Source organism: Oncorhynchus mykiss, chromosome 10, assembly GCF_057628025.1.
Source record: "Oncorhynchus mykiss isolate SJ-2025 chromosome 10, ASM5762802v1, whole genome shotgun sequence".
NCBI classification, from domain to species: Eukaryota; Metazoa; Chordata; class Actinopteri; order Salmoniformes; family Salmonidae; genus Oncorhynchus; species Oncorhynchus mykiss.
Window position 1 is genome coordinate 39,127,072 of NC_143031.1, and position 25,477 is coordinate 39,152,548.

The 25,477-nt window shown below is 42.4% G+C and overlaps 2 protein-coding genes across 4 annotated transcripts; one reads left to right on the forward strand and one right to left on the reverse strand.

Annotated features, from left to right (window-relative positions):
• The first annotated feature begins 1,272 nt into the window (after window positions 1-1,272).
• Window positions 1,273-6,391, forward strand: LOC110533852 (gap junction alpha-3 protein). 2 transcript variants are annotated; one of them, XM_021618399.3, is made up of 2 exons: window positions 1,273-1,623; window positions 4,103-6,391. In XM_021618399.3, exon 2 carries the CDS (start codon window positions 4,152-4,154, stop codon window positions 5,232-5,234), a length of 1,083 nt encoding a protein of 360 aa, XP_021474074.1. In that variant the 5' UTR covers window positions 1,273-1,623; window positions 4,103-4,151; the 3' UTR covers window positions 5,235-6,391. The 2 variants fall into 2 exon arrangements, with proteins under 2 accessions (XP_021474074.1, XP_021474075.1); XM_021618400.3 differs by having other exon boundaries at window positions 1,332-1,623; window positions 4,128-6,391.
• Window positions 6,228-24,734, reverse strand: LOC110533851 (zinc finger MYM-type protein 3). Of its 2 annotated transcripts, XM_090186560.1 has the most exons (26): window positions 24,569-24,734; window positions 24,116-24,212; window positions 23,116-23,956; window positions 21,180-21,250; window positions 21,036-21,096; window positions 20,535-20,919; window positions 20,214-20,394; window positions 19,227-19,439; window positions 18,986-19,136; window positions 18,778-18,890; window positions 18,063-18,149; window positions 17,764-17,914; window positions 17,453-17,625; window positions 16,972-17,146; window positions 16,726-16,775; window positions 16,367-16,523; window positions 16,040-16,155; window positions 14,923-15,094; window positions 14,688-14,837; window positions 14,440-14,540; window positions 12,857-13,004; window positions 12,543-12,682; window positions 12,258-12,363; window positions 11,906-12,163; window positions 10,084-10,198; window positions 6,228-8,862 (listed from the first exon to the last, which is right to left on the reverse strand). In XM_090186560.1, exons 3-26 carry the CDS (start codon window positions 23,945-23,947, stop codon window positions 8,676-8,678), a joined length of 4,293 nt encoding a protein of 1,430 aa, XP_090042686.1. In that variant the 5' UTR covers window positions 23,948-23,956; window positions 24,116-24,212; window positions 24,569-24,734; the 3' UTR covers window positions 6,228-8,675. The 2 variants fall into 2 exon arrangements, with proteins under 2 accessions (XP_090042686.1, XP_021474072.3); XM_021618397.3 differs by lacking the exon at window positions 24,116-24,212 and having other exon boundaries at window positions 24,569-24,693.
• Between the last annotated feature and the right edge of the window lie 743 nt (window positions 24,735-25,477).

The window sequence follows — 25,477 nt, forward strand, 5'->3', positions numbered from 1 at the left end:
ACGTCAATAGAGACCATATATAGAGTCTATGAGGTGTGAGGTCTGACAGAAGGAAGACATTTAATCACAATGATTTTCACTGTTCGCTATGTATAGCGCCACTAAATGTAGATGTTATCTGGAGTTATTGCAATCAGACACTTTGGTTTTAACAAGCTGGATAAATACAGACAATTTTGGTCATATGAAGAGCTTCATTCCAAAATGGTATATATCCACTTTCAGAAATGTTGTCAAATTAGCTTTAATTGTCTAAAGAAATTCTGAAAGAAATGTGTTTTTTCACTGTCTAATCAAGGCATGGGGTTCAATAACAGACATCTATTTGTTTAAAATCTATCACTTGGTGGTTTCATTTCAAAAAGATAAATAGTCATGTTTTTTTGCTAAATACTACATATCCGCCTCACCCTCAGAGAAATAAGTACTGCTAGGTTTTACACAGTCAAATGTAACAAATATCTACATTTTGTGACTTCAATATAATTATTATTTGATCTGTTTGTAAACATTTATATTTGACATTTTAGTAATTTAGCAGATGCTCTTATCGAGAGCGATTTATAGTAAATGCAACAAAAAAAAAAGTAAAATCTATTAATTAAAAATCGGAGAACAGTAATGTTTTACACACACGAACATACCCATAAGCAATCATTTCTGATGAAAAAACATAAATGTGAAAGAACTGTGGATATAGCGTTTTGGAAATAAACTCTTCATATGGTTAGCATTCATACTGTGCCTTTCAAAGTGCAGATTTGCAATGTACCATATGTGCTATGTGTTCTCTGTTGACTTATCTGACTTTACAATTTGATCCTTAAAGGGGTATGATTTCATCACTACAATGAACCGAGGTCAGTTTAACCAAACATGGTTTTGTCTCTTTTATCAAAAGTAAATATAACTGCTTCTGTTTGGAAGGATGTCCTCTGCTGAATTTACACCCACCACAGACTGTGAGATTCCTGTCAGCCTGTCAACAATGACACAGTACGTGCCAGTCAATCCCAACCATAACAAAGAAGGGAGGGTCCACCTCTTTCCATTTTCTGATGCTCTCCCACCCCCACACAGCCACAGGACTTGGAACACTTCACCTTTCAACTCCACCCCCCCCCCCCCCCCCCCCCACCCCCACCACCCCACTCACACACATCCCCCTTTAGTGATAGCAAAGTCACTCCCTTCACAGTGAATTATATTTAGAGCCATACCACGCAAGACTTAAGCCCACCCCCCATTGGACTACTTACACGCCACTCAGTCGTAAAGAAACACTACTTTAGCAGTGGGCTTTATAATTCTCTACAGGGAGTGAGTGCTCTCATCCTAGCTAACTGACAGTGAAAAAGGGTTCTTACAGAGGTCCTATTGGTGGTTACTTTTACAGGACACATTTATGGGGCAGAAGTAAGCAGATTCAACAAGAGCTAAAAACTTGCCGAAACCATTTGTAGAAAAGATAGCTTAACATTAGAAGTCTAGTGTCATCACTATCCAAGGACATGGTCTTGCCGGGAACAGGATTACCACGGTATAGACTGTGATGGATAGCGACCTAAGTGGAGACGCCACCACTGGATCTGCAATTTCACTGGAGATAACCATCATGGGAAGGTGGGTCTTGACACACTGTGTCTATAAAAGTTTCAACTGAAGAAACATACATTGTAAAATCATTTGTATTAGTGGTCCCTGCAGTCATACTGCAAGAGGCCAGTAATTGTGTCATTTCACTGTATCATAATAAAGTGTGTATTACAACTCCAAAAGCAGGTTGGTCAATATTAGTCTCTGAATTTCTGAAATGGTTCAACTTCAAACTGTAATGAGGGAAGACAGCCATTTCAATGTAGTTGCAGTCTAGTCTATTAACCAGGCCAGTGTTGTTATAAAATATTATTTATTGTGTAATAAGAGCAGAATTTAACAGATGAAGTCAGAGAGGATTAGATCATGGACTATGATGAATGTAAACAGACGAGTCTTAGATTGAGAAAAGTTTTTGGCCATCCACATGTACACTGTCATGAAAGGCTATTAGGTAACAACAGTCTCGTTTTTGAAATAATTTTAAAATCCCTGTGGGGAAACTCATCTGGGAACCTGACCGCAACTTCCAGAGGCAAGTTTAACTTGCATCAGTGACTAGGTGTGTTTACTAAAGTATCCACTCAACCCCTGGGAAAGTACCATTCATCTATATCTAGGGAGAGGAGAGTTGCAACCTGCCATGTGTGTGTCAGTATGTGTGTCTTGGAGCTCCTCCATCTGATCTTCAGTTTACACTGCGTGGTAGTAAGCTACAGTGGCCAGGCCACCACCTGCTTCAGGGCGTACTCTCTGGGTAGTGAGTACAGTCAGTACTTAGTCTTCATGCAATAGACATTCATACATGATACCTGTATTACTAAAATGACAGGCAGACTATTCACTTTTGGGACTATTAACAGGATCAGTATGAGATACATATGCTGCTCTATAACCTTTTAAATGGGAGACAACCTATTTCAATGATCTATTCCTGATATGCTATTACACATACAACATATAAAGTAGCCTACAAGTGTGATAAATATACAGGTAACTGCCATAATGAAGGAAACACGAGTAAATGAGGGTTCTGGTGGCTCTGTTATGGTGTGGGGTGTTTTTTCCTGGCATGGTTTAGGTCTGCTCAACCCATTAGAGGGCAAGGTAAACACCAATAAATACACAGATATTCTGAATGATCGCCTTCAACCTATGGAGAATCATTTCTATTCTGATGGGAGTGACGAGTGGTCACTGAATGGTTTGATGAGCATGAAAATGATGTAAACCATATGCCATAGCCGTCTCAGTCACCAGATCTCAACCCAATTGTGGGAGATTCTGGAGCGACACCTGAGACAGCGTTTTCCACCACCACAAAACAACAAATTATGACATTTCTTGTGGAAGAACGGTGTCACATCCCTCCAATAGAGTTCCAGACACTTGTAGAATATATGCCAGTTACCTGTACATCATCCATTCATACATCGTGCTCATATCTCACCTATAATGAATAAAATTACATTGGTAAGGCTGCAAACTTTCCGAAATTCCCAGAAATTCTGGTTGAAAGATTCCCGGAATAAAGTGACAAAAAACAGGAAATCCGTAATCCTCCAACCAGGATTTCTGAAAACCCGGGAATTTGGGGAAAGTTACCAGAATTTTGCAACCTTGGATAGTGGTCTACTTGATGGGAGGTTTCTCCTCAAGGAAACAGGTGTTACTTTAAGGGTGGATATCCTGCTGTTGCCTGGGGTGTGTTCATTAAATCAAACATGCTAATAAAAACAGAGGAACTTTGAGGAAATGTATTTTTCTCAAGATAATGAAGGGAAAACCCCAAAATATGCATACGCACCACCCAGAGCTTTTCTACAAGATATTTCACAAGCATGTGGCAATAACCCAGAAACATTACCAACATTACACTATTTTTCATGTTTTTCAGAACTTCTCACATTTTGGGGAAATGTTGAGGATTAGGGCTCCAGCTTGTGAAAAATAAATTGTGTGGAAATGACAAGGCCATAGGTTGGTAATGAGTCAAAGTCTGGACATTACTTTCTCTTCAGATAAATTATGGCAAATTATTACCAGGAAGCACCAATCTCACTTATTAGTTGGTCTCTGCATGGTGCATAGACCAAATTAAGGTATTGACAAATGTTTTCATGCTAGAAGAAACAGAACCACATAAACTTGAAGCAGAACCTCATATATGATAGTGAATCCGATTCATTTACAGAAACCCTCTCAAACAAATATAAAAAACTGCACCTCAGCCAAAAACTAGAAACAAATGATTGAGTTGGAAAGGTCTGAATAGCCACAGTAAAAATATTTGGCTCTATCTTCAAATGCATGAGTTTACAACCAAATACATTCAAATGAAAATGCATCACGTAGATATTTATTATGCCACCCTAGGTGTAATGATAAAGTAATGGCGAGGCATTTTTCTCAAGCTCTTAAGTTATTTTGCAACAGTTTTCAATGCAATTGTGATGTTTGTCTCTTATGCAGTGCATTCGTTTGTATGTTTTTATTCTGATTGCAGGTTCCTGTTTTGGGTCTCTCTGTAGGACTGAGCCTATGAGTGAGCCACTATGGGGGACTGGAACTTGTTGGGCAAGCTGTTGGAGAGTGCCCAGGAGCACTCCACCGTAGTGGGCAAGGTCTGGCTGACCGTGCTCTTCATCTTCAGGATCCTGGTGTTGGGAGCTGCAGCTGAGAAGGTGTGGGGTGACGAGCAGTCTGGCTTCACCTGTGACACCAAGCAGCCTGGTTGTCAGAATGTCTGCTATGATAAGACTTTCCCCATCTCTCACATCCGCTTCTGGGTGTTGCAGATCATCTTCGTGTCCACGCCCACTCTGATCTACCTGGGCCACATCCTGCACCTGGTGCGCATGGAGGAGAAACAGAAGCAGAAGGAGAAAGACTTGGCTGCGCAACTGGCCATCCACAATGACAAGCAGCAGCTGCTGCCCGACACTAAGCCCAAGAAGCCCCCAGTCCGGGACGATCAGGGCCGCATCCGCCTGCGAGGGGTCCTGCTGCGCACCTATGTCTTCAACATCATCTTCAAGACCCTGTTTGAGGTGGGATTTATCGTAGCTCAGTACCTGCTGTATGGGTTTGAGCTGAAGCCACTGTACACCTGTAACCGCTCACCCTGCCCCAACGTGGTGAACTGCTACATCTCCAGGCCCACAGAAAAGACAATCTTCATCCTCTTCATGCTGGCAGTGGCGTTCATCTCGCTGCTACTGAACCTAGTCGAGATGTATCACCTGGGGTTCACCAAGTGCCGCCAGGGCCTCCGGTATAGACGTGCCCAGTCCACATTTGAGGCAGGGTACAAGGCCCCCAGCGAGGCAGTAGTGCCCTTTGTCCCGAACTATAACTACTTCCCCAGGCACCAACCAGCCCCTGAGCCCTACCATGCAGACGAGTACATCTTGACTGAGCCTGACACTGCCTACCACCCCTACAGCAGCAAAGTGGCTTACAAGCAGAACAGAGATAACCTGGCCGTAGAGAGGAACAGTAAACCAGAAGGGGGTGACACCACAGAAAATAAAGGTTCCAGTTCTGCTCCAGGGTCGCCTGCAGAGAACCAACGGCGTCCGAGTCGATCCAGCAAGCACAGCAATAATAAGACCAGACTAGACGATCTAAAGATCTGAAGGACAGTTATGGCTTATTTCCACCACAGGGTTTTATACAGTGGCTTGGCCTACAGATCTAAACTTTTATGTTTCCACCTGAGGTGGCGGACAAAAATAGTTGGGCCTTGGACCTAATCTAACTTGGGACCAGAGTGGGACTGTCGGAGATGCATTAAAGCTGGAATTCTTAATGGCGAAACTGCCACGTCTGTTTGCAATATTACAACAAAGAAGTTACTGCAAACAAAAAAGTTTTTTCCCCTTCTGACATCATTGCACACATGATAGCACATCAGCATATGTATTGGAATGTTTTGGACAATTTCCCTAGTATAAAACCAAGGCGTACACACAAAACAAGGTATCAGTCAAAATGCAGCATTAGCCTATTTACACACCCTAAACATCACCCTGTACCAAAGTAGAGTAGAGGCTTAGGATAATTTTGTTTACTTGCTCGAAGTAAACATTTTTCTCCTGAAAACAGAACTTCTCCAACTGAAAAACATCAGATGTTTGAGGCATTGACTCAATGCTGTGTCCTATGTGCAGTGCTACAAACAGAGGTGGGCTCATGTTCTACTTTAGTTATGTTACTGTACAGAGCAATCCCGTGGCCAGCAGACAAGACCCAAGTACGGGGTAAAATATATGGCACTTGTCCAGGGAGTACCTGTCTCGGGAGTCTGTATGCAAAAAGAGGCCAATCGAACTCCAAAGCTTCATTAATTAGTTAGGGCATAAAAATAGCAACAGTTGGAGGTCTTCTCCCATTAGCCAAACATTTGCCACGTAGAGTATAATATTTCAAAGGGTTCAAGGCAAGTTGTTTTATGAACCCTTATTATGTCTGATTATTCTGACTGGAAATGACAAGCAAATGCTTGTCCGTTTCATATCACTGTGTAATCCTTTGGCAGACCACATACCAGAAAGAGTTCACATGCAGAACGCATTTCATTGATTTTACAACCATGAATTGTATTTTTATGAAAGAATTTGTACAAGACATTCTATATGCATCCTTTAATTATAAAGACAGAAAATAAACATAGTACATATTCAACTTTTCTCAAGACATTCAGGACTGAAAATGCATTAAAACATACTATTTTGTCAAGACAATACAATCTAAGCAGGATTAAAATGAAGTAAATAAAAAACTATTCTATCACGATGTTAGGCTTTTTTTTGTTTAATGAATGGTTATGATCGTTACAATAAGAAATTATTAAATGAGGGGCAATATACACTACATGTCCAAAAGTATGTGCACTCTTCCAGGAAGGCTTTCCACTAGATTTTGGAACATTGCTGCAGGGACTAGCTTCCATTCAGCCACAAGAGCATTAGTGATGTTGGGCGATTAGGCCTGGCTCGTAGTCAGTGTCTGCCACAAAGTTGGAAGCACAGAATCGTCTAGAACGTCATTGTATGCTGTAGCATTAAGATTTCCCTTCACTGGAACTAAGGGGCCTATTCCGAACCACGAAAAACAGCCTCAGACCATTATTACTCCTTCACCAAAGTTTACAGTTAGTACCACGCATTCAGGGAGGTAGCGTTCGAGGCATCCACCAAACCCAGACTTGCCCATCAGACTGCCAGGTGGTGAGTCCAATGGCTGCAAGCTTTACATCACTCCAGCCGACGCTCAGTATTGCGGATGGTGATCTTAGGCTTGTGTGCAGCTGCTTGGCCATGGAAACCCATTTCATGAAGCTACTGACAAACAGTTATTGTGCTGACGTTGCTTCCAGAGGCGATTTGGAACTCGGTAGGGAGTGTTGCAACAGAGAACAGACAATTTTGACATGCTTCAGCACTCGGTGGTCCTGTTCTGTGAGCTTGTGTGGCCTACCACTTCGCGGCTGAGTCGTTGCTGCGCCTAGATGTTTTCACTTCACAATAACAGCACTTACAGTTGACTGGGGTAGCTCTAGCAGGGCATAAATTTGACAAACTGACTTGTTGGAAAGCTGGCATCCTATGACAGTGTCATGCTGAAAGTCACTGAGCTCTTCAGTAAGGCCATTCTACAGTCAATGTTTGTCTATGGAGATTGCATGGCTGTGTGCTCAATTTTATACACCGGTCAGCAACGAGTATGGCTGAAATAGCCCAATCCTCTAATTTGAAGGGGTAGTCACATACTTTTGGACATGTAGTGTATATACATTAGCTATGAAATAAAAAGTCTGCCTTTACTATGAGCTTCTCTATACTGTACATGTGAACATATGGCAGCAATAAATGGTTTTCCCCTCACTGGCCACATGGTAAACACAGATTTATAGTGTTTAAGTTGAAAATGATTGCTTATATAGGGTCCTGTGTGGCTCAGTTGGTAGAATATGAAGCTTGCAACACCAGGGTTGTGGGTTCGATTCCCACCAGAGACCAGTATAAAAAAAGTAAGACGAACGTATGCACTCACTACTGTAAAGCCACTCTAGATAAGAGCGTCTGCTAAATAACGAACACGTAAATATCATCACTATCTGAACATTAAGCCTTTGAATGGAACAAAATCGAGGCTGGCGTTGGGGGTGAAATGCAGTGTCAATTAAATGGATTTGTGAACTACTTCTATAATACAGCTGTTCTGTACACTTCATAAAAAACAAATGTATGACTTTTCAATACGAACGACAGACATGAAGTCTCAACTAGTTGTTGTTGACAGTGCCCAATGTACTTGAGCATTCAAAATAGATTACCTGAACTGATGGTGGTATACTACAGTCCTATTAAGGTTCTGTACATATACTAATTGCACAAAACATTAGGAACACTTGTTCTTTCCATAAAATAGACTGACCAGGTGAAAGCTATGATCCCTGACAGATTTCACCTGTTAAATTCACTTCAATCAGTGAAAATGAAGGGGAGGAGACAGGTTAAAGAAGGATTTGTAAGCCTTGAGACAATGTGCCATTCTGGTGGTGAATGGGCAAGACAAAAGATTGAAGTGCCTTTGAACAGGTTATTTTAGTAGGTCACAGGCCAACCGGTTTGAGTGTGTCAAGAACTGCAACGCTGTTGGGTTTCACACACTCAACAGTTTCCCGTGTGTACCAAGAATGGTTCACCAGCCAAAGACATGCAGTCAACTTGACATAACTGTGGGAAGCATTGGAGTCAACATGGGCCAGCTGTGGAACGCTTTCGACACCTTGTAGAGTCCATGCCCAGACAATTTGAGGCGGTTCTGGGGACAACGGTGGGGGAGGGGTGCAACTGAATATTTGGAAGTTGTTCCTAATGTTTTGTGCACTCAGTGTATAATGGTAATTCTATGGGGGAAATGCTCACTGAACTATTTGTGTAGGGGTGAATTAGAAAAAAAACATGGAACAAAAATGCATTGTAGTTATGGTTGTCATCCCTTGTGCTAGCGGCTTCCATGTTAGCAATGTACACTATATAAACTTGTTGTGCAATCTATCAGTGCGGCTGTCAGTCCATGTCTTCCTGTGCTGGGTGCTCATCATAGACATCCTTGACAGCCAGGATCCTGTTGAGCATAATTCCCAGCCTGCCCTTGTCCATGGGGACATCAGAGTACCAGCGAGAACTCTCGGCCATACATGTGCCCTCCGGCTGCAGGTAGAATGCATTGCAGCTGCTCCGCACACCATCAGAGCTGTAAGAACACAAAGACAGACACCATATGTGAATCTAAAAAATAAAAACTTCTGTTTTATTTATTCATTCCAAACAACTTTTTGGGGCACCGAGCAAATTTTAGGTCTTGTGAGCAGAAACTTGAATGTTGTGAGAATTTTATGCAACTTCCAGCACATTTACAGTGAACACTGAGACGGCAGGTAGCCTAGTGGTTAGAGCGTTGGACTAGTAACCGGAAGGTTGCAAGATCGAATCCCCGAGCTTGACAAGGTAAAAATCTGTCGTTCTGCCCCTAGGCCGTCATTGAAAATAAGAATTTGTTCTTAACTGACTTGCCTAGTTAAATAAAGGTCAAATAAAAGAGGCTGTACCACTTACAGTAGCCAATAGGCTATTGTGGCTATTTGACCTACTAACAAATCCCATATTTGGGAAATCCCAAATCCCACATTTTCACCTGCCATGCCCAGGCTTTTGATTTTTACAATACAGTATATGTGGTGTTCAATGCAGTGCTCTGATTGCATGAGACAAAGTAATATATTATGAAGGGCTTGACATTAATGATTTTTTACTTGGTAACACCATGGGCCAAATAGATGACTAAACTGTTTGATGCAAGAAACCACTTTACAAAATACAATTCATTATTATTACCATACAGAGATTTAGACAATTGGCTTATTTGCATATTCAAGCCGGTCTCAAAATAAAACACTGTCACTAATTATGACATAAGCTTTTTACCTGACTGACTTTTCATAGACAGCTTGAAGTATAGCCTAAGCCTACATGTTTTGTGCTGACCTACACTTATCTAGAACTGGGCTAATAACTCACTAACTTGCAAATAATATCAACAAATGCACACATACACAGCTCTGTGCTCTGATCTGAAAAGCGCATTCACTCCCGGGTGATTGAAAAAACACTTGTGGGCTAACCCGCAATATAATTTTACTCCTTTGCGCTCTGGCTCTGCCTACAACAAAATCAGACTCAATCTTGCAAAATTAGAATTTTTGGGGTTTGTTGCGTTTAATGTTGATTCAATAACAGTCTCATTTCTTCTGCACGTCAGTCCTGGAGGTGGTGCGTGGCCACCCGCAGCTTAGAGGGAACATCAGAGTCAATGAATCAAACAAATTCCAAATCTTTGACAGCCAGGGACAGTCCAAGGCCTTTAACAGGCATTTTAAACCCTGCGTTGCATACCTGGACAGTCCACATTGCTTACCATTTGGAGAGGTAGAACTCAAAGAATTTGACGGGGCATCTGAGAGGGTTCATCCGGTTCTCTTGTTGCTCCAGCTCAGAAGGCTCATCTCGTTTCCTCTTCCCCAAGCCGACCTCTGTGTGTGTGTGTGTGAACAGAACAGAGTACAGGCTCACTTCACTGTCTGACCCCTGGGCCTTTAGTTTAACAATTGGCGTCAGTTACAGTTAGGGCTATGTTAAACTGATGAAGAGGATGTCCGGACAGTTACAGGGGATCAGTGTTGAGGTTTCTGATGAAAATAACTATGTTTTTTATAAAACCATGTCACTATCATACTTATAAAAAGGTTAATAAAATGAATATTATTTTGCACTGGACAAGGTCTTTCCTACAAAGACCAGGGTACTTTGATGTCTTGAATTTGCCTAAGGTCAGAAACACACATGATTTATTCAACGTTGATGTATGGACTTGACTTTATTATGGGCTTTATTTATTGTGCAGCTAGAGACGTTAGAGACTTTCAGTCAGATTCTCTAGTATCATGTTAGACAGCTACTTTAAGCTTCCTGATTTTCCCTTGGCAAACCGTGTTCTAAGGCGCATACCACAGTGTTCTACCATCGTACACCTCCTATGCTGAGAGCAGCTCTTCAAAAGAACTCCATTCTGTGGTATAAATAGCTGTCAGACACACTGAAAATAGCAGTATGACTGAACCAACCGGGGGGGAGAGACCAACATCCTTCTCCTACATCAACAGCTGCCTCACATATTTGTAATATTTAAGACAAGCACCCGTAGAACACAACTGTCAACAGGTGACAGAATGTCACTAAAAGCTTTTTTTTAATTAGTATTTTGTCCATCAGCATAAAACCGCAAAAGTAGTGCCAAATGGATCAATTTCAAACTGACCTACAAAGCCACTGAGGAATCTAGCTAGTGACACAGATATGCAGATAATGATGGTCGGGCCGAGTTCAAAATAAACCTGTTAAAACACGTGATTATGTTTCAGTCAGAACATGCCAGTAAACATAAAAACACCGAGGAGAATAGAGGTGTGGGTCTAAGCAAGCCTGTGTTTTAAATAAACAACTGGCACCAGGCCAATTTCACAGACATTGCAGTGTTATCTGCCAGGCAGTCCAACTCATTAGCAGCATGTTATTTGATTGGTGGAAGCCAATGCAATAGAGGGTTTTAACAGCTCAACTGTTTTTACTGATTTAGCTTCAGTGGAAGCTCTTTGGGGCCAGCAGCACTATGTTAAGGAGTGGTGGTCTCTCCCTATGGAAATTACCCATCATCTAATTGCACTTTAAAAACACACTTTAGTAATAAGGATAAGAACAACCTAGGCTCTAAGAGTTACTTTAAGACAAAATGTCATCCCATATCATTCTTCAGCAGATAAAAGCAAATGAGTCTACCACACATTGGTCAGGAATACATCCAAATTATATGTACAGCACATTGAGGATGTTTTGGAAAATAGCCAACATTCTTACCACTCAACTGGACGTCATAACTCTAAACTATACTTGTGTACTCAAAGATTACATTTGAGCTAGTTGCAGTTTGTGTAAAATGCCTCCGTACCCTAGCCCTGGTCAGCCCCTTGGAATTCAGCTGAAAGGTGGCACAACTCAAGATAGGTGACCTGCTTCCCCCCAGATTGGGGTCACGGTCCAAAGGAACTCGATGTCTCAGCGGTTACTTGGAATGACAACTAGCCTATCTGTCAATGGGCTACGAAGCATACTGACACTTCTCATTCACTAGGCTTCTTAGACCAAAATAATACACAGAAACCACACTAATTATAAACTCTCACCTTTGCTGGTTCTCTTGAGATGTGATTTGGGGTGGTAGCAGACACTAGATGACTTGACCATGCCATGTGGTGTAGACCTCCTCTTGGCCTGGCGCGTGACTGTAGCGAAGGAGAGCTGGAGGTGCTGCTCCACGGTGGTCAGGCCAAAGGACTTGGTGTTGAAGAACATGAGGGTGTTGAGCAGGACGAAGGGTGAGTACACACCCAGCTGTTTACACTCCCACAGGTGCTCCTCCAGGACACGAGACACGAGACCACCTGCATCCCACACACACAAATACATTACATACACCCCAAATACAACACATACACAATGTGTGAAAAATAAATAGAAATGTTATTATGAACCCACCGTTAGATGGCAGCCATTTGTTGACAATCTTATTCAGCTCCTGGGCAAAGGTGACATATAACTGGTCTGTGAATATATTCACCATCCGGTTGTTTTCGAGGAGATACTGGAAAATAGACAAGACAATTGCGAACAAATGTGTTGGTTGAACACAATGTATAAACAAAATTGACATCGCTAAATAAACAATCACCTTTTCTAAAAAATGTAATTACTTAAGATTTGAATAAGGGTATTTAGACAAGTTGCATAGATGAACTACCTGACTGAAACATTGGGACTGACCTGTTGAATACCAAGACATAGGTAAAATATGCTGTCAGGCTTGTAGCACGGTCCTCTGGGATGAACAATATCTTGGACAAACTGTGACAGGCCATGGTTCAGTTCCTCAGGACTACTCAACAGAAGGTCTAATGGTTTCTCTGTATAGGAGAAACATTTAAAAAAGGTGCTATCGTCAGGATTACATTGAAACGTTACCGCCCATTTCATTCATAGGAGATCAATCAAACTCATAGGAGAGCCATCAAAGAGCTATCTACCAGTTAAGCGATATCTATTAACTCAGCTTTCAGACCACAGCTGAAACATCTTACGTTTTCTGTCATCAGCGTCTGAGTGCTTGCTTTGGGACCATTCCCTCCAGGCTTTGACCCCAAGGGAGCTGTTCAAGCCAGCACCAAGAGGCTGACTGTCCAGGGGATCATGTAAGGTCATCTCTGGCATGGCCTGACGCTTGGGACCCTGTGGCACAAAGCCTATATTAGACATAGCACAGTTATGACCTGTTAAGGGATAATTACTGTAGTTCTTTATATTTTCCTCAGAGTGCATCATTACAAACATTCAGAGTCCAGTTTATTAGGTACACTCATTTAGTATCGGGTCGTACACCCCTTTGCCTCCATAACAGTCTGAATTCTTTGGGGCATGGAAACGTTGATCAATTGGTATCAAGAGACCTAACGTGTGCCAGGAAAACATTCCTCATACCATTACACAACCAGCCTATACCGTTGAGTCCATGAGCCCCATCTTGCCTGGTACCATGCTGCTTTTGCCAAATCTGACTGCCATCAGCATGACACCAGAAAACGGGATTGGTCTGATCAGGCTGATCATGTGCCTACTGGAGCCGCCGCTTCTTGTTTTTAGCTGATAGGAGTGGAACCCTGTGTGGTCATCTGTTGCAATAGCCCATCCATGACAAGGATTGACGAGTTGTGAGTTCTGAGATGCCGTTCTGCACAACACTGTTGTACTGCGCCGTTATTTGCCTGTTTGTGGCTTGCACGATTCTAGCCATTCTCCTTCGACCTGTCTCATCAACAAGTTGTTTTCCCCACAGGACTGCCACTGACTGGATGTTTTTTGTTTGACGCGCCATTCTCAGTAAACCCTAGACACTGTTGTGCGTGAAAAGCTCAGGAGGCCGGCCTTTTCTGACACTGGAACCGGCGCGCATGGCACCGACAATCATACCACGCAAAAGCCGCTTTGGTCATTTGTTTTCAATCGAACACTAACTGAATGCCTCAATGCCTGCTTTATTTATTAAGCCACAGCCGCGTGACTCACTATCTGTAGGAGCAAACCATTTTCGTGAACGGGGTGGTGTCCCTAATAAACGGTACCTAATCAATTCTTCAACATTTGCAACAATCATTTGGTGGTCTCTTAGACCACCAAAACCCGAGAAACAGTAAGTCAACATTTTTCAGTAAATATGTCAAATACTCTTAAATTTCTGAAGACACTGTCCATTGGTAAGCAGTCCATCTTGCAGGTTTGGTGACTGTTACATGAGCCGCGTGTTTGGGATCATTCCTGCCTGCCGCTAGGGATAGATTTGCTTTTCAACAACCATTTCACCTTTGGGACCCTGTTGCACCTGTCTATGAATGTAGAACATGACCTCTGGTCTCCGGTAAGTCTGACACCAAGTCATTTGTCATGTTTGTGCCAGCTATTTTCAGATTTCCAGCATACCATGTGATTCCTGTGTCTCTCTCACATAAGTCGAGAGTCAACTCTTTTCTGACACTAGTCAAAGTTAGGTCCATAAAAGACTGCCAAAACTAAAGGTTTGTCAATTAGGGAGAGGATGATCAAAGTCCTGCCTATGGGACAGTCAAAGCAAACAGAATGCACTGCTGTTTTAGGCTGTGTTTAATTATACCTTCTGAACAGCGACGTTGGAGCTCTGCTCTGGTGAAGTAGCATGTGGCGGCATCCCACAGTCAAAGAGAAAATCAACATTGGGGTTCAGGTCCAGGGAAGCTACAGAGCACAAATTAAATGACAAAATATATATCTCAGACATCCCCGTTGTTGAGTGTGTGTGTGTGAGTGAAATTACAGTGAAAGTTTACACATCGCAGACTGCAAAGCAAATTACACCTTTCATATCATGAAGGTTTAACCTGCCTTTGGTGAGCTCATCTACTGGGTCTTGACCTGGCTCAGTCAGTACATCATCCATATTGACAGCCATGGAGAGGATGTCATCTTGGGATGAAGACTCAAATAAGCTGTAGTCCCTCGGCAACGGGCCTGCTTTCTGATCACTGTCCAGATCTAAAGATAAACAATCCTAAAGTTACAATTGTATATAGAACAGCAATAGAGAGTTGACTAAGAAGAGTAAGTGCAGGAGCATTACCAGACAGATCAGAGGAGCCCTTGCCTTTACTCTCCTCTGCTATCATGTCTGCCATGGCCAGAATGTCAGCCTCCAGTGGATCAGACGGGATCTGGAGTTTCAGCTCTTTTATATATTCCACAAGCTTATCGATATGATCCAGTGTGACAGGTAGGAACATGGGGACTGGGAGCTAAGAGAATAAGGAGCAAAACAATAAGCAGACCAATAGGGCAGTCACTCTAGAGAACTATACACTATTGCAGTATTGCTGAGCGATTAACAGAAATTGCATTTATTTTTTGGTTTTTAAACAACTAATTGGCCGACTCAATTAAATGATTACAATTCCATTTAGTTATTTTTTGTGCGTGTGAGCTCTGATCACAGTTCCTCTAGAGATAAATCAGATCCAAGCCCAAACTGTGCAATACCGTAGGGAGTTGTAGTTTCCAACAGGCCAATATTCTACATAGTTTAGCGCAGAAAACGTTGACCATAATCCATTACGCGCCTACTTGGCCGGTCTGTTTCTCTTTTGCGCCTGCTACATAAAAGAGAGAAGAATGGGCGCCCGAGAGCAGTTGCTTCATGAGGTATCTCAACGTGCACATACATTATCTAAGTGATTGATAGTTGGTATTCAGCAGTCATAAAAGTAATTTACTTTGAACTACTTAAATAGTGATTGTCAGACAGCATAGGCAGCAGCTCTACAGAGATGAGATAAAACAAATAATAATAAGGTCATCAAATAAAACAATTGTAATATACACAACTGAAATATTTTATTAAAGTAATGTGAATAAATTGTTAATAAGTGATACTCAGTAATGGGAAGTCACTACCATCATGGGACTTAATTGTTTTTGTTATTGTGTTACAGCACTCAACACACAATGCATAGTGCATTTAATGTTTTTAAAATGATAATAATTGAAACCCATGATTATATGTTAATAATCAAACAGGAACTGAACCGACCTCAAAATCGCTCAGCACTAGTCTGCAGGCATCCATATCGAACAAATTTGGGTGGAGACTAAGAGTTACTCTTGTCTAGACTCTAAATGAACAACGATAACCCTAGAGTCAATTTTGCACAATACTCAACAAGACCTAGACAAAACCAACTCACCGGCAGAGGCAGGGCCATTGTTATGGGAGTGTATTGACAATACATATTCAAAGGCACAGGAACAAACACAGGCACAGGGACCGGCAACATCACAGGTGGAGACAGCAAGAAATCATCTGAAACAGACACAGGAAAACCATGAAGTTGTGTTTTTGCCATTGCTAATGATAATCGTTGTAGGCTTGATTTAACAAAAAATGCTCTCAATATATGAATAGGGATATTTTGTATAAATAGTATAATATTATACTATATAATATTACACTATACAGTAGACTAAATCAGCGAGTCCCATAGAGAGAGACATGGGTTTACATTAACCATTACCTGTCTGGGAACTCTGGGACTTCATCTCAGGTTTACATGTGACACCGGTAGTAGTCATCATGGGTTTACACATGGAGGATTTGTTCCTTTGGGAGATAGGTGGAGTGACGGGAGGAGCAGGCTTGGCTACAGCCCTAGTCAGTACTCTTCCTGTGGCCTAAAATAACAGAAACATTAAAAAATATATCAGAATTGGGATGGTCGCTCAGATTTGACTGAAATTAAGCCATGTTTTTTTTCAAGCACAATAAATGTGTGGTGGTGAAAGCCATGATTAAATGCATTTAGTTCTCTTTCGGTGGTATTCCCCCCACCCCCCCCCCCCACCCTTTGGAGCATCGAGTCAAAAGCACACTTACTTCACTTGTCTTTGTCGCAGCAGGGGGAGGCATAGAATCTGGGGAATTACCTGTAAGCCCAGTAAACATATAGAATTTTAATAGCCTATTACTGAGAGAGACGAACACAAGTTTACAATTTCACAAAGGCATTCACTGTAACACCAGACAATTACAAAGTGTGCTTATAAAAATCCTTCCCATGTATGGATTGGGTTCATAAAAAATAGTGCGCGCGTGTGTGTGTGTGTGCATGCGTTTGTGTACATGTAGCACTGTTGAGCAGGCTCTCAGGCCCCTGCTTGGTGTCTAGGTTGGGCTGGTTCTGTTGGCTGTAGAAGAGCAGGAGGCACGGCTCGTCACAGTAGTGTTTGATCTCTCCCCTCCAGTGGATAGTCTCCAGGAGCTGCCCTTGACGCTTGCATTCATGGCACTTTGCTTCCTAGGAGAACAGACACGGCTCAGAACACCCATACATACAGCACACACTGTAGCATGTTAAAAGAGGACACTGCTCACACAATTTGATCGCATATCATGCATATTCTTCTGATTCATTTTTTTCCCATGCATGAACATATTCTGCCAGTTTGCATTCCGAAGCTACCATTCCTATATCAAGTCTAGAATACCACATACAAAATGTACTATGTACAGTGACAGAGTGAACTGAATGCAGCCCGTGTACAAGCAGGCATTTAAAACGTATCAGGGCCAGTTATATGGCATTGTGATTGATTAGACATACTTTCAGGGACCACAGGAAGTGTTTGCTTTTACAATCTTCGCTGCAGAAGTCCCACGTGTTGCCATCCTGTTCCTCTGTGACCGCCCGTGAGCAGGTCTGAGAACAGTATGCACAAGTTATACAGCACAGGCCCAGTTGTTTAGCAAAGTCTTGCTTGTATAGTAGTATGCAACCTTGGTAAAAAAAAATAAAAAATAAGACACAAAACACTTATAAGCCTCTGCCTAGGACACATAGGAAAGTGATTCCATGTAAATCAACAATCTATTAAATCTAAAAAATGCACACAGAAACGCATGCATTATCCTAACCGTCACTGCAGAACGCCTTCTCCACCCCAGAGAACTTCATCTTCTCATGCAGAGGTTTCTCTTGCTTGCAGTGCTCACACACAGAAACCACACCATTCAGGCGCTTGTAGTCCTCACAGCACTCCTTACAGCAAAACTGATATATTGAGTCCTGAAAGCAAATGAAATAGAATGGTGCATGTACTTTTTATTTGAGTAGTCTTGATAAAATAAGTTCTCACTAAACCAGCCGTAAGACACATTTTTTGCCACAATGTTGAGACTGGTAAATTAATAAACACGTATGAACAAGGAATTACCTGCCAATCTAAGATTTCTGGTTTCCCATTGAACATGTTATGACAGGAGACACAGTTGAAGTAGAGGGCTCCATTGGGACTGTTGCGCTGTGAAGAAGCAGTGAGCATATTTGTTAAATTGGGGAATAAACAAGAAAATGAGCAGCAACGCATTTTAGCCAAGGCAAACAAAACAACATCACAGGACTAGTATCAAAGACAGACTCAAGAATCGCTCAGAGGTTTCACAAGAACAAAACAAGCCCTAATTCATAGGTTTTTTAGGTAGAATAAAGGTGAACGCCTTTCAAAAGGTGACCCTCTCCACATGAAAGCGCTTTAAGATGAGCTTTTTTTTTAATGGGCTCCAGAAGTGAGGAGGAGCGCCCCACTGCAGCCGCTTGGTGTGCATTTTAACAAGCATTTTTCTGTTTACAGGCACCTACGGCCAAGCCTGTACATCACACTGTAAATATTAGCCGTTCCTTTTTTAATCACTTTCAGAATCCTTCAGCAAAAATCTCCTTTGAATGATTTTTTTTATTTGAACAACTGAGACATAAAAAATGTACGTTTAAAACAAATCCACATAAAATAACAAAATGTTGTATAAGCATCTGGCAGACATGTTTTAATGCAAAAAAAACATACTTAGAGAAGACATGACTAAACACTGGATGATGCATCTGTAGACTTATTTTGTCTCAACTCTATTTAGGGTATGGGGCTATCCTACCTGAAATGTGCTCCAACAGCTAGGGCTACAGAAGACGTAAATGGTCTCATTTGCTTTACAGTAGTACGGTTCAGAGGGGCTCCTTTTGCAGAAACTGCAAGCGTCACTGGGAACTGGAAAAGAAGCAGATTAGTAAAAATGAAGACTAATTCAGGCAGACATCACACCATTCAGATTGTGTAAACAAGCCAAGGAGTGTAAAATGTACCTGTGTCCCCAGAAGTTTTCACTTTATGTGAAGCGATACAGCACAAAGAACAGAAGTGTTTGGTTATGCCATACTGATCCACCATAGACAGCATGTCAAAGATCTTACACAGAGTCCTACACCACTGGCACGAGAGCACCTTAGTGTTTTTCTGAAATCAAAAGACAATACAGCAGCCATTGAGATCAACACCGTATCATTTTCAGGTAGAAATATGCCTATAGTACATTCCTCCACCCACCATCTTATAGAGTCTGAGACAGGAGGAGTTACAGAACCTCCTCTGTTGGCCCTCATGCAGTAGGTACTCAGGCCGGGAGGTGAAGGTGTTGATGTAGGTACCACAGGTGTCACAGCAGCTGGTCTTCAGGCCCTTGGTGGCCCGGAAACGGTTGAAACAGGCATCACTGCACATGAGGTGAATCACATTGCCCATGGTTACCTCATGGTTGATCTGAGGCAGGAGAGGGAAGAAATGTAGGACAGGCTCAGAGATCATTTCAATCAAATCTAACTTAAAACATCACTTCCCTTGGTGTTTACATCAGTCCACCAAAATCTTGTAGCTGGCTGTGATTTATTCTGGTGCATGCTCATAGCATACGAAGACCCACAGCAGCACAAATGACAGACTTCCCTCCTCTATAATCACAGCATGCAGTACATCTAGTTAGAAACATACAAGTCAGTTTTCAATTGTGAAATTATCAACACGAAGACTGTGAAATGTGTTTAGGCATTATTTGTCCCTTCTGGGAAAAGCCCATGGTTTGACAAATCAACATCAACACAGGTGGTCAACTTTAAAGAATGTATACCATAATCACGTCATTGTGTGGTTTTGCAGCGCTTGGCATTAAAAAGTGCTTACTTATTTTGAATACATTTTATTGTACTAATTTTCAAATGACTAACAGATGGTGGGGGGAAACAAACCAGAATAGGTAAGGCTGGTGCCAGCTTTTCGATAAATTGTTGCAAGAGTAGAAGCTGCAATCTTTAGAATAGCTTCAATAAAGTATGGTTCAATATAATGTACACACAAAAAAAGCCTACTGCATTTTCAAATGAAAGGCATTGTGGAAGTGTAGTCATCCTGTGTTAAATCATCATCCTATTGTCTACTGGAGTTCCCTCCTACAGAAACTCTCTGCCACTAATGTGTTCAACATGAAGCCAATCGGCTGGGAGCAGATCATTCAAAATGTTATGGTCAAAGCTTTGGTACCTCACGCATGTGGTTGCACACACTGCATCTTTGGCCAGGGGTACTTGGTTTGGGGGGCTGTTTCGGACCCTTCTCCAGCCGGGACTCATATAGGGAAAGACAAGTGTTGTTGCAGAATTCTTGGAAGGATTGTGACTGGCCAACCTGTGCAAGCATGGTGTCCTTACTATTCCCCATGTCCCTAAAAGATACATTTTGTTGAGATCAAAACAATGTACAAGGTTTACACTTACTTTACTGTGAAACTGGTTATGGATGACCTGTCCTTACTGGAAAGAGAAGCTAAAAATACATTCATTGAATATCTATTGAGAAGCTTACCTTTTACAGAAAGCACAGGGCTTTTTCTTGGGGGCTTTCTTGCCAAAGGAGTTAAGGCAGGTGGAGCTGCAGAAGAGCTGAGGCTGACCCCTGCGCTGGTAGGCTGTCTGTCCACTCTGCAACATTCCACTGCAGTTGGCACAGAGGACTCTGGTAGTCTGGCGAGGGGGTGGCAGCCGGGGTGGAGGGGGTCCTCCAGACCTCTGGGTGTACCCAGGGGTAGAGGCAGGGCAAGGCGGCTTGGGAGCAATGAGCCGGGGGGACAGGGTGTTGTGGCTCCTTTGGGAGGCCCTGGTGGAGCGTCGGAGGCCTGACCGTGCAGGGTCAAAGTCTGTGTCCCTCGGATCGTCAGCTGTATCGTCAGAGTCGCTGTCTGTTAGCTGATCTGCAGAAGGATACAATGCATTTAGGGCAACATGATAATCATAAATAGACAAATAGTCATACATAATTAGTTATTGAGACTAAACATAAGCAGCTTGTGAAGTAGTGATGTTAAACCTCCATCAGACGTAATGTTTTTCCTCACTTCTCCACGACGAGGACGGCCTCTCTTCCTCCCCTACAATAAAATCAGAGTAAATGAGGTTAATTCACTTACTTTTAAAGAAAATGTCTGCAATGAATGGGAAGTATTTTTTGTACCGTAGTATTTTGACCACTTTGAGAAACTTTTGGATCCTCAATGGCGACCTCAGTTTCAGTTTGTTCCTCAGCTGAAACAAACACAATTATCAGTAACTAAAGGCTGTTCATACAGTGGGGCAAAAAAGTATTTAGTCAGCCACCAATTGTCCAAGTTCTCCCACTTAAAAAGATGAGGCCTGTAATTTTCATCATAGGTACACTTCAACTATGACAGACAAAATAAGAAAAAAAAAATGCAGAAAATCACATTGTAGGATTTAATGAATTTATTTGCAAATTATGGTGGAAAATAAGTATTTGGTCAATAACAAAAGTTTCTCAATACTTTGTTATATACCCGTTGTTGGCAATGACAGAGGTCAAACGTTTTCTGTAAGTCTTCACAAGGTTTTCACACACTGTTGCTGGTATTTTGGCCCATTCCTCCATGCAGATCTCCTCTAGAGCAGTGATATTTTGGGGCTGTTGCTGGGCAACACAGACTTTCAACTCCCTCCAAAGATTTTCTATGGGGGTGAGATCTGGAGACTGGCTAGGCCACTCCAGGACCTTGAAATGCTTCTTATGAAGCCACTCCTTCGTTGCCCGGACGGTGTGTTTGGGATCATTGTCATGCTGAAAGACCCAGCCACGTTTCATCTTCAATGCCCTTGCTGATGGAAGGAGGTTTTCACTCAAAATCTCACGATACATGGCCCCATTCATCCTTTCCTTTACACGGATCAGTCGTCCTGGTCCCTTTGCAGATAAACAGCCCCAAAGCATGATGTTTCCACCCCCATGCTTCACAGTAGGTATGGTGTTCTTTGGATGCAACTCAGCATTCTTTGTCCTCCAAACACGACGAGTTAAGTTTTTACCAAAAAGTTATATTTTGGTTTCATCTGAACATATGACATTCTCCCAATCTTCTTCTGGATCATCCAAATGCTCTCTAGCAAACTTCAGACGGGCCTGGACATGTACTGGCTTAAGCAGGGGGACACGTCTGGCACTGCAGGATTTGAGTCACTGGCAGCGTAGTGTGTTACTGATGGTAGGCTTTGTTACTTTGGTCCCAGCTCTCTGCAGGTCATTTACTAGGTCCCCCCGTGTGGTTCTGGGATTTTTGCTCACCGTTCTTGTTATCATTTTGACCCCATGGGGTGAGATCTTGCGTGGAGCCCAAGATCGAGGGAGATTATCAGTGGTCTTGTATGTCTTCCATTTCCTAATAATTGCTCCCACAGTTGATTTCTTCAAACCAAGCTGCTTACCTATTGCAGATTCAGTCTTCCCAGCCTGGTGCAGGTCTAAAATTTTGTTTCTGGTGTCCTTTGACAGCTCTTTGGTCTTGGCCATAGTGGAGTTTGGAGTGTGACTGTTTGAGGTTGTGGACAGGTGTCTTTTATACCAATAACAAGTTCAAACAGGTGCCATTAATGCAGGTAACGAGTGGAGGACAGAGGAGCCTCTTAATGAAGAAGTTACAGGTCTGTGAGAGCCAGAAATCTTGCTTGTTTGTACGTCACCAAATACTTATTTTCCACCATAATTTGCAAATAAATTCATAAAAAATCCTACAATGTGATTTTCTGGATTTTTTCTCTCTCATTTTGTCTGTCATAGTTAAAGGATACCTATGATGAAAATTACTGGCCTCATCTTTTTAAGTGGGAGAACTTGCACAATTGCTGGCTAACTAAATACTTTTTTGCCCCACTGTAGATATGCAAGCTGTATGTGAACTGTGATGGCTATTTGAAGAAGGGATTGCAAATTATTTCTCAAAAACATGTAATGTAACCTAAATGAAGTTTTACATTTAACTTTATAATTCTCCAACTATTTCTGTGGCACTGAGACTTCTGTGTGTCACATTGAGAAAATAGTTAATAAAGTACTAGGAAGGAGAAAGATCCTACAAACAAAAGTTCCTTACTAGTACACATACCTTCACCTGGTGTCAATGGCTGGGCCCAGGATGATAGTGGGGACATACTGCCCCTCACTGGTTGTTCTCTCTCATTCTTTTTGTCTGCTGTGCCTGTGTCTTCTACCTTTGGCACCAATCCAAAGAATGATAAGGCTTCCTCTTTGCCTGGACCATCCTCAGAGTGTGAACCCTCTACGCTGACTATAGAAGGCATATTTGGATCAACGTCATCTTGAGAAGGTGCAGAGGGATCTTCTAGTACTATGTCCATTCGCTCCTCTCCAGTCTCTGGCAACAGTGTCCCAGTTAAAGTCTCAGTTCCCTCTGTGACCTCCAGCCTGTCTGTCCCTGGCTCAGCGCCCATTTCTGGCCAGGCTTCTGTGTGGCCCTGCCCGCTCCACTCATCCTGACTGAGGCCTGTAGCTGGGCCTGAAGGTTCGGGAAGGTCTGAGGGCCCGGGAAGGTCTGAGGGCCCGGGAAGGTCTGAGGGCCCGGGAACGACTGTGCGGCTGTAAAACTCCTCCACCTGGGCTTTGGACAGTTCCAATGAGTCTGGGTCCCCCAGGATGCTCAGGCTGTCCTGAGTTTTCTGCCTCTCTCTTTCAGATTGGGTGAGAAAGGTTGTCAGCTCATCAAGGTTCTGCTGCCCACTTTGTCCCTCTGTTCCCTGTGAGCAGGTCACCTCCATATCAGTCTGTAGGTCTACATCAGTCTGAGCAGGCGGCAGGCCCATATCGGCGTGCCCAGAAAACATGTCCATATCAGTCTGTGTGGATAGAAGGTCTAGGTGCACATTCTCAGTGGCCATCTGAAAAGAGCCAGAGGTTTCTGGATGCCCTGAGGGTTCCATACTCTGCACCTACATAAAGAAAACAAAAACACAATGGTTTGATTTCAGGTCTCAGATGTCATGTCAATCAAATGTGGTGGTCGCTGGATAAAATTACAGCCATAAGTAGTTTATTGTGGCTCCTCTATTCTAGACAATGAGGTCCCACCAGTGAATGCATCTACTTACCTAAGTACATTTGCTAACTAAAGTTCGCTACTAGCTAGTTCCACCCATATCAATGTTGCTGCCTTTTGGCGCGCCTCACCTGGCGGCGTCTCCATTTCTGTAATTTAGAATGCTAGTTAGCAAGCTGGCTATCTGGAAATCTATCTAGCTATATGTTAGCCCATTATTTGCTACACATAATGCATATCAATACTAGCAATACGGTAGACATAGCTTGCTACGCGCAAGAGAGGCGTATGTTTATGACTCTGCAAAGAGACCGGTACTGGCTAAAGTTAGCCTATTTTAAGGTAGCTATCTGCTAACGTTACGAACCTAACCTTTCCTTACGCAATCTAGCCATCAAACTAATTCACTAGCTGGCTAATTACAATATAGTAACTTTATTACAAGATACTAACAATGATGATTAAACAAATAATTATAGACTTCAACAATATATAGTGAATTTACCTGAAAATATTAAATGTTACTGTAGCTAAAATGTTGCATACAAGCGCCACCAAACTGCAGTCTAGCGTGCGTGCCTTATTGGCTAGTTTCAAGCTACAACTTCTTCTACTATGGCGGCCTGAAAACAAACGTTAGAGGTGCATGCCGCCACCTACTGTACTGGAGTGTGTGGTCAATCACAGGTCACAGCCTTTAGAATAAAATAAAACATACATTCAAATTAAATAATACCTATTCCTGTACTACTAAGAAAATAATAAAGAGCCCTACTAACTTCTAACAAACCCTCCCCCATCACCCAAATCCCTTCCAACCCCCCCGTCCAACCTCAATTATCCTTATCAATCTTTGTCTTTCTTCTACGTACTTACAATACAACAGCACATGCTTCACCATTTCATTAACCATGCACTCCAGACACAAACCGTTTACATGCTTGCCAACCAGATCACAGGAGGTTGGTGGCACCTTAATTGGGGAGAACGGGCTCGTGGTAATGGCTGGAGCGGAATGGTATCAACTACATCCAACACATGGTTTCCATGTGTTTCATACCATTCCATTAGCTCCGTTCCAGACATTATTATGAGCCGTCCTCCCATCAGCAGCCTCCACTGGACCACAAGTTCAATGTACACTGAACAAAAATATAAACTCCCATGTTTCATGAGCTGGAATAAAAGATCCCAGAAATTTCCAAACGCAGAAAAGGCGTATTTCTCTGAAATTTTTTGCACAAATTTGTTTACATCCCTGTTAGTAAGCATTTCTCCTTTGCCAAAATAATCCATCCACCTGGCAGGTGTGGCATATCAAGAAGCTGATTAAACAGCATGATCATTACAATATGATCATTGACAATCAAAGGACACTCTAAAATGTGCAGTTTTGTCACACAACAAAATGCCA